The 9,292-nt window shown below is 38.2% G+C and overlaps 2 protein-coding genes across 8 annotated transcripts in view; both read right to left on the reverse strand.

The window, feature by feature from the left end:
• LOC116846275 overlaps positions 1 to 2,630 on the reverse strand; it is a 5,900-nt gene extending 3,270 nt beyond the window's left edge. The window contains exons 1-7 of the mRNA XM_032819918.1: positions 2,551 to 2,630; positions 1,900 to 2,050; positions 1,549 to 1,700; positions 1,314 to 1,406; positions 1,001 to 1,150; positions 604 to 744; positions 51 to 176 (exon numbers count right to left, since the gene is read on the reverse strand). Of these exons, the coding sequence (XP_032675809.1) occupies positions 51 to 176; positions 604 to 744; positions 1,001 to 1,150; positions 1,314 to 1,406; positions 1,549 to 1,700; positions 1,900 to 2,050; positions 2,551 to 2,586 (849 nt within the window). The 5' untranslated portion in view covers positions 2,587 to 2,630. The remainder of the gene's footprint in view (positions 1 to 50; positions 177 to 603; positions 745 to 1,000; positions 1,151 to 1,313; positions 1,407 to 1,548; positions 1,701 to 1,899; positions 2,051 to 2,550) is intronic.
• A 3,178-nt stretch (positions 2,631 to 5,808) lies between these two features.
• LOC116846270 (microtubule-associated protein RP/EB family member 1) overlaps positions 5,809 to 9,292 on the reverse strand; it is an 8,742-nt gene continuing 5,258 nt past the window's right edge. For 3 of the 7 annotated variants that reach the window (XM_032819906.1, XM_032819904.1, XM_032819905.1), the window contains one exon: positions 5,809 to 8,074. In XM_032819906.1, coding sequence (XP_032675797.1) covers positions 8,006 to 8,074 — 69 coding nt within the window. In that variant the 3' untranslated portion in view covers positions 5,809 to 8,005. Of the gene's footprint in view, positions 8,075 to 8,743; positions 8,836 to 9,292 lie in introns of all 7 variants that reach the window. The other 4 variants (XM_032819900.1, XM_032819902.1, XM_032819901.1 and 1 more) reach the window with 2 other exon arrangements.

Genomic DNA, 9,292 nt, shown 5'->3' on the forward strand with positions numbered 1-9,292 from the left:
TCCTCCTCCTCCTCCTCGTACTCCTCCTCCTCTTCCACCTCTATATCTACCTCCTCCTCCTTATCGCTCTCGTCCTCTTCCACATTGCTCTCCTCCGTCGTTTCCTCGTTTTTATTTCGTCCGTCATAGCTCTTCTCCTCGCAGCTCCTCTTCTCCTCTGTCCTCTCGATCGCTTTCTATATTCGTGAAACAGACGAAGCGTTGCACATTTGTGTATTGATCGCGTTGAGAGAACACGACCGCGCTCTCTCCCGATTGATCTTTCGTATACGGCAGTATCGTGTATTTCTCTCTTTTGAACAGCGATCTTGAGACGTATACTTTTCACCGCGAGTCCTCAACGATTTTACGTATACCTTATTCGACTATTTTACCTCCTAGCTGTCGGATATATATATATATATATATATTATACTGGTCGTTGAGAATCGGCCGTTAAATTATTATTAAACGAACATAATTACGGAGAGAAAATTATGATTTGTATTACGTATGCGCGCACCTGTCGCGCGTCGAAACTTGTTCGCGTGGTTTGTTATTTACCGTGATTTTTAATGCACGATACTTGACGTATTCCGGCATTCTTCGCCAGTCTGCACTCACATCGGTTATATTGACATCGTGAGAGTTGCACAGCTCCGGCACGAGTTGATCGTTTCTTCCCAGTTTGGTCTCGGTCGAAACGTCGGATTTGACCTCTTGCCTCTGTTTTTCCTCGAGAGTAGGCTTGGTCGATCTCGTCGCCTTTGGAAGACAGTTTGTTATTTCATCAAACGCTCGATTCTATCTCTCGCCAATTTGTCTCACGATTGATTCGTCTCGTGTTCGCTGTTCTTAACGATACACAAAAAATAGCCGAAGATATCGACCCAAAAGTACTGTACTAAAGTAGAGAAATATCCAGAAATATACGACATCTTGTCGTGGGTTGAGGGGTTCGAGTGGTCTTAAAAACGCGAGCGGTATTCATGTCGCGTGAGCGACGATTCGTTTTACTTACTGCATCCAGATCGAGGGCACTAATATGAATTCTGGTGGGCGGTGGTGACAGGGAGGGTTTGGATCCGTCCAGGCAGGATAGAGTCGACAAGGTCAGGCGAATGGATCTGATCAGGGCCTTCTTGGCCTGGTTCATCGACAAACTCTTGTCCTACACCCACCACCGAGACTTTTATCGTGCTAATTTGATTATCTCTCTTAGAGTAGCAAAATGTTGCTGTGCAATTACGGCTCATACCATTACGGTACAAGTTTACGTACGTAACCACGTACATGACTGCTTACGGACAGTTGGCTACGCGCGCGTGCCTTACCTGGGTGTCTCGCTTGAATCTCATTTTCTCGGACGATCTGCTCGTATTACCGATGTTTGCCAAACGATAGCGGCTCTTCTGCGCGAATCTCACCTGTCGAAGGGAGATTTAGAGGATGACAAACGCGAACAAACGAAATACTACCATGGAGAGAGGGAGAGAAAGAGAGTTGAACGATCCTCGTTATTTCTTTGCAATTTGATCATCTGTGAAATTGAGAAAAGCGTTTACGTACCATTGAGGTAGACGATACTCGAGGCAGACCCAGCATCAAAGCAACCATATTTAGACTCGTTCGTATCATACGTAAAAACAGCAACATTGGCAAGAATAACATCCACGGTAGTGGTCTCACGAGATCCGTCTTCATAGATTCCTCGGTTTCGGCTGGAGTATCGATTTGCGAATTTCATTATTAACTACTTTCAAGTACAACGGGCGCATTGTATTGCTAGACGACTTTGGACGAAATTCTATTTAAGATTTTGCGCAAAATTCGTTTCTTTCATGAATATTTGAGACAAACGGATGTTGTCTTTATCGAAAAATTATTTGTGACTCGACATGATTTATATAGAAAGAGCACCTTCATTTCGAGGTAGACTCCATTCCGCGGATTTCTCTACAATCCACAGAAAGGTGTCCAACTGTCGCAGGATAACCTGAAAGACCCAAGTTCGTGCTACTCTGTCCACTGCCGATCGCATCCATCCCGCATTGGTTTCCGGTGATGTTGGCTAGCAAACAAATAGACGTTTATTGAAATGATTACCTGCCTTTCGCGTCGCCTCACACATATACGTGCGCATATAAAAAGATATCGTTCTACTGCTAAGTAAAACGACTGCTCGAGTTACTTTCTTTCTTTAAGTAGTGATTATTTTCAGTAGAGAATATATTTTCTTGATAATATACACTCTCAAAATACATTCACAAGCTTTAGAAAAGTTTATGATTATATACTAAAAAATTATATTCTTTTTACAAGAATATTATAAAGCTTTATCGAAGAAAAAGTTGGCTCGAGTTTATGTAATAAGCAAATCGAATTTTGTTTTTAATTTTTTTTTTACTAAAATGCTAAAGGTGCTAGAATTTAGAATAGATTTTGAATAAATTTGAGAGAGAGATGCTTATGTGATAGATTTCCGAATAAACAAATTTATGTTGAAGCAAATAATATTTATTTAAATGTAATATATAATTTCCTTTATGTGTATTAATTTTGGAGCCTTACCTCGACAGACGAAACTATTCGCTTCGCCGTGGTCATCGTTATATGCTGTATACAATTTTGTGCTGGAAATAAATCGGTGTCTAAAAGAATATACACACACACACACATATATATATACACACACACACACACACATATATATATATATATATATACATACATACATATATACACATACATACATATATATATATATATAGAGAGAGAGAGAGAGAGAGAGAGAAAGGTATGAATAAAATTGGCCACCATTAAATCTTAATGACTCGATTGTTAATAAATAATAAAGAAAGTGAAATTAACGATAAAGTATTATCAAAAGCCGCGACCTCGCCTTATCAAGCGGAATACCGCATAAAAACTTCTATATATAACGGCGTTATTCTCACCAATGTGAAACACAATATACGCGACCGCTGACAGACGGATTTAGCGTCTGACTGAAAGATATCGCTACGTGAGCTGCGTATCACGAAGATGCATTAATCGAGGCATTTACCAGGCGAGTATCCATACATGCACGTTTTATCGGCGATTCATAAGAAATTGACGTGCAAATCTGGGCAATGATGAGTAGTACCGTAATTAATCTCAATGCTAAATCTCTCTTCAAATTTTACCGCAATAGTCAAAACGCAAAATCGAATTTTTATGTCACAATCAATACACTAGAATTCCACCAGTCCCGAGTCGGTATAACGTCAGCGTCAACACATGGGATAAAAATTTCCTTTTTGACAAAAGGAGTGAAATAATTAATATTCATAAATATTTCTTTATCGATATGAAGACAAACTGAATTTACTAAATAGGGAATAATTAAAACTACTAGCATTCTTTTAGTCTTTACAAAGGCTGCGTTCCGAAATTCACTGTCAGTACTGAAAATCCATAGTTCATGTTACGTATACTATAGAATTTCAGCAGTGAATTTTGGAACGCAGCTAAAATAAGTAGACATATCTAACGCGTTCCGAAAAAGTTCCCACGTGACGTTTCGATGGCGTTTATTAATTTATTCAACTGTGTCTTTTGTATTCATATAAACAGATGTGAAATATATCGTAGACGTGAAAGCAACTCAGTGATATGGTATCACTGATGCGCGTCGCGCGCTTAATCTACCCAAATGTTATATAAAAACAAATAGCGCTTTCCTCAGTTGCGAGAACAATTTTTGCAGTATTTGTGCACTTTACAATCTGCAAAGCTCGCAATCTGCGTGTATACGATTGGTAAGAATAATTCACTGATTAAGCAGCTTTTTCTTTAGACTGCTTTATCAGTGACACTTTCCCAGCATGCAAAGTTCATGTAACTTAGTCGATAAAGACAATTTAATGTAGCTTTCCTCATATAGGTCAGACCGAGCGATACTAACGATATACTGCAGAGCAATTTCTTTTGCGGTATAAAAAACACAATTTATGCGCACATATTTCCTTTTACCTGGAATTCTAATTTCTCGCACGAAAAGCGACAAGAATGAAACGATAATTCATATTCGCTGAGAATTAATTACTTTCGTTCGATCGTACCGATATGGGACACCGATATCGCAACATTTATCCATCTGTATTCTCACGAGTTTCGAGTGTCTGTGATTAAATAGCGAAGTCCTAGACAGCGGCACCTTTAGCACAAGACGAGACAAGACGCGCTACACGATAATGAAGATCTGTCGCGTCTGTATGCTGTCTGGCAAATGCCGTTTACGCGATCTTATCCACTCATTCGCATCGTGTCACTTCGTTATCCGTTATACTTCGTCGGCCACGATGTTTGTCTTTGGCTTTTTATCATGTTTTCGTTTTATTTGTGTGGTAGCTCCTGTTGACCGTCAAATCTGCTTCGTACTGATTGTATGAAAGAAAAAAGAAAACGGAGAAAAAAAAGGAAAAGAGAAATTTCATTAGCCCCTTTTGAATTCGTGTGTATACTTGTGATTTAATCAAGATGAACAAAATAATTTTAATTGTTTCCGAAAAAAAATTCACGTCAATTTTTGGATCGTTATAAATTATACACTTCTCCTGGAAATACCTTATCGCGTTTGCAGCTATATTATTTAGTAATCGACAGTATGTGACGAAACAATTGCTGGTAAATACGATTATACGCGATAATAACGATTAATAAATTGACGAAAGAGCAAGTTGAAGAATTAGTGATGAATGCAAATTTTGTTCCTCTTTGCCGTTACTGGATCTAACTCACCGTATGCCCGTCTCGAGACACCATTATATACTAACATATGAGAACTGGAAACTCTGACGACATTAACAAGCATTTACTATGTTTATGTCGCAAAGGACACAAATTTGACATATAGCATCGCAAACTGGTCAATATACAAATCTCCAGCTAATCTCGATGCCGTTATAACACTTGTCAAAAGACACGGTAGTGTCTTGCGCTATGTTATCCTCTACGAACTTTCTCGCGTTCCCAAATACAATTTCAACAAACAATGCGATCAGTACGTGAAAGTTGGCAGTATCATTCGTTCAAATGCTAATATATATTGAATACATTAATGAAATTGAGTTTATTCTCCCTCGAGAATGCGTCGACAATAATGAGCTCGTTTGATCATTATTCGAGCGAAATATTTTCAACGCTATAAAGCCATTTTTAGACACGATTTATCCAATATACTTTTTCGATTAAATTCTCTCTCTCTCTCTCTCTCTCTCTCTCTCTCGATGAACTCATAACGTCATGTTACCTCGTCAAAGACGCAACAATCGATAGTGATTCTCGCGTCGATTATTGCAGCCGTGTGATCTTGCTAACGTCCTGGAATAACGTCCTTCGCCTTCGCTTCAACGGTGCGGATATGCTAGCTCTCTCTCCTTTTCGATGAGACTGAAAAAGACACACGCGCGAACACAGAGCCGCGACTCTCACGACTGGAATATGCCGAACTCTGTGCGAGAGCAGAAGCTTACGCGCGTCACGGACCTTTGGCCAGAGCATATCTCTCGCCTTAGTTAACGGCAAGCTGACACGTTCACGGCCATCTTCTTTAGCGTTTCTACTTTATACTCGCTAAAGCGCATCACTTACAATAATACATCAAGTAGCTTCTCACGCAGTCTCATCGCATCTCATCAAGATTCATTTCTATCGATTCCATTGAACATTTCCTTGATACATTCAGTCGACGAGAAATCGGAATAATTAACAACGCTGATTGAGCGAAATATCGTAGTCGCGCAAGTTTTTTTTTTGTTTTTTTCTTCATAAAATCTGACGCGATTTGCGTTCAGGTGGATTTTATTAAACATTTATTACATCGGCATTAAAATTTCAAATTTCGAAGCACATATGCGCGCGTACAGAGCGACGAACGGAGCGCAAGCCAAACTGTGTCCCACTTTGCCGGAAACTTAGTAGAGTCGCGTACGTAGTGCAAATTACATTCTAGCCAAACGATTACTCACGATTATCCACGCTCTTTTCGCTTAGTATTAATCTGATTTTTATGTGCCTACGATCGATAATCGGCCTCATTTCGTATCGTCGAGACCGGTAACTAAAAGCACATGCGTGCGAACTCACACACAACACATACACACACATACATACACGCATACACACATACACACGCCACACATAAGCGCTCACAGGACGTCTACATGTCGTAAATCCTTTCGCTCGTTGTCTTTCACTCGTCCGCTCTCTTGAAACGTACAATTTTACAATTTTTTTTTCTTCTTTTCGTTTCCCCTTATCAAAGTGGCTTTAGGCTCCTGGCTACTCGCTGCGGAACTGCTTCGATTGATAACGTCAGAAGCGAGGAAATGCATATATACCCAAAATTTCTACAAAGTATATCGAAGTAAAAAGATATAAAGAAATATATTTAAAAAATTATACTTACAATCGATTGAGCGTATCTCTAAAATACTATGGACTTTTGCTTCAACAGTTAATAATCATAAAATTAACGTGATGTGCAACTTTCCTTGTGAACTTTCATTTCCTCATTATTTTGTTACGTTAATTTTACAATTACTTATTGATTGTTAGAGCAAAAGTGTCGACTTTAGAATTGTGCTTAATCGATTGCGATCCTTTGGATATATCTCTTTATTTTGACGTACGTCATAAGAAAATTTTGGGTATGCATTGTCATCCTCGCTTCCGACGTTATCGATCGAGAATTCCGCGGAGAGTAGCCAGGTGTCTTAAGGAATATAGTCACGTAGTTGTCGTTACTTTCTTCCCCGAAATAAATTGAAGAAACGCTTCGCGCTCACTCGCACTCAATTCAGAGTACGTTCTCCAAAGTCTCAAATTCAAATTCAATTCTCATAGATTTAAGGCCATTCTTATTCGCGAGACTATCGTCGAGATGCGAGCGTTCCTTGTCTAGAATCGATTTGTACGGGATAAACATGTCAATATAAACGGATCTTTCGATACATCGAGTTCTAACTTTAATTAGTCTTTCACATAATCTTACAATTCAGTGATCGATGCATAAGCGTACCATTCTGTCTCACAATATGCTCTCACGAAGCGCACACTGTCTAATTTGCCAAAATTAGAGTATGCTCGGGTGTTCGTATCCCTACGGATGTATTATGCAGCATGTTTATTTTCTCTTTTTTTTCTTCTTTTTTTTCCGCGATGAGACACAGATTAGAATGTCAATAAGCGGAATTGAATTTTAATTACTAACATGATAGACGGCACATGAATTGTTTCGCTGACAGGAGAATCTACTATTTCGCGCAAGAATCATCGAGTGCGCGCTGCGCGCGGCTACTTACATTGCACGTAGATAACGACTTGAACAGATCGAGCAGCTCTGTCTCAGCGGGTATATCATTTCAGATAGAAGCTACGAATAGCTCTTAGAAGGCAAAACTGATTGACGGGAGTTTCGAGTTGACTCGACAAACTTAATACATTTACAAACAAAACACTCACGCATTAAAAAAAGATGTGTAACGTAAATCGCTGTTGCGTAACAATATGGATGCGGATAACTTTAATAGATATCGGTATCCACGAATTTGCGACAACTCGAGAGCCATTGGTCTTCGGAACTCTATCGTTTGTAACACTATAAAGAATTGTAATAACTTGTAAAAGATTACTAATCGATTTCCTTCTTTCCTTATTCTTTCTCCTCCCTCTCCCCTTCTCTTCCCTGCTCCCTCTCTCTCTCTCCCTCTCTCTCTTTCGTCAACGACCATAAAGAACAAGTTATTCAAGTGCACTACACGACTTATTTCTATTCTAATGCCGTGCGAATCTTAATGATCTCGGTGAATTTCATCAACTGAACGAACGCACAGTCTGCTCTACCTGATGAATTTGCTATATAAAGTAGCTTAATAATTATGCAGGGGTACCGGCACTGGCTTATACAGACATGATAAACTGAAACGCACTTGGATAATTTGCTGTTGTTCTTTTCGATTACATCCGTAAATAAAAAAAGTTAATATTCCTCCTCGTCGTCGGGTGCGAGTCCGTCACCTTCCAATTCCTCGGGTGGTGCAAAACCGTCCTAAAAAAAGGAGCAAAACAATCAGATAATTGATTCGTTCAAAAAAAGGTTCCTCTTTATTTGTACAATAGCAAAAATTGAAAAGAAAGAGAATACCTCACCCTTAATAATTGAGAGAGAGAAAAATGTAACATAGGTCTAGTATAAATGTAACATTTAAATATAAATATATAAGATCTTTAATCACTTTGTAAACAAGTGATAAAAATAGCTGTGTATCAATGTTAATTTAACGTAAAAGACAAACATGTACAAAACGAAACAATTCGCAAACTGGATTTAATAAATATATTTATAGGCAGTTATAGAGATAAAAAAGGAAAAAGATTTTTGCACGATATCTCAAATAATAATCACGATATCCCTAAAACATCTCGCGGATATGTATAAAGATATATATCGAAATATGTGAGGGCTGTTAATAAGTAACTACTGATATTTATGATATGTATGTGGCGTGTAATCGTGCGATTAATTTAAAGTGTGGTGACACGCTAAAGGAAACCCTAGGTCAAATATTAACCAAGACACCAGACAGAACAATCACAAAATCAAGTGCAAAAGCACTTTCAACGTCATCGTACTGATTTCACTTCACACTTTCAAAGTTGCAGGTTAATTATCAAATACGACCAGAACGCCCAAAATGTTTAGCTAAAGTAGCATTACCTTCATCATCAAGAACGAGCCTGTTACGAAAATGTAAAAAAAAAAAGGTGCTAATAAGTTTCATTCGCAGCTTTCTCTTCATCTTTTAATTCCTGGAATAATCATTGTGTCACGTAGTCTTGTGGTTTCTTGTGAGTATCACGACCGAAACTCTAATTACGAATACATAATCCCGTTTACATGTACAGAGAGAAAGATATAGAACAATGCACTTTGCGAGATTGCCAAGTTACAACGGCAGTAATTATAAAAAAATATATTATAAATACCTTTTCTCAATAAATGATAATTTTAGCTCTCATACTTTATAAACTTCAACAAATTCTGTACCTTCCCCTCCCCTAGGAAAGCGGATGTACAAGGGTAAACCAATCAGAATTTGCTATAATACTTTAGCATTTTTGAACATTGCAATATGTTTAATATCCGTATGAGCGATACGTAGTATATGTGCTACTATTTTTTAAACCATCAATATATTTATCCATTCATATTTGGGCAAACGACATTTTTCTTTTATATATATATTTTTTTTTTTTTTTTTTTTTT

This window comes from Odontomachus brunneus, unplaced genomic scaffold, assembly GCF_010583005.1.
Source record: "Odontomachus brunneus isolate Ranch 3 - 2012 unplaced genomic scaffold, Obru_v1 Obru_scaffold_063, whole genome shotgun sequence".
NCBI classification, from domain to species: Eukaryota; Metazoa; Arthropoda; class Insecta; order Hymenoptera; family Formicidae; genus Odontomachus; species Odontomachus brunneus.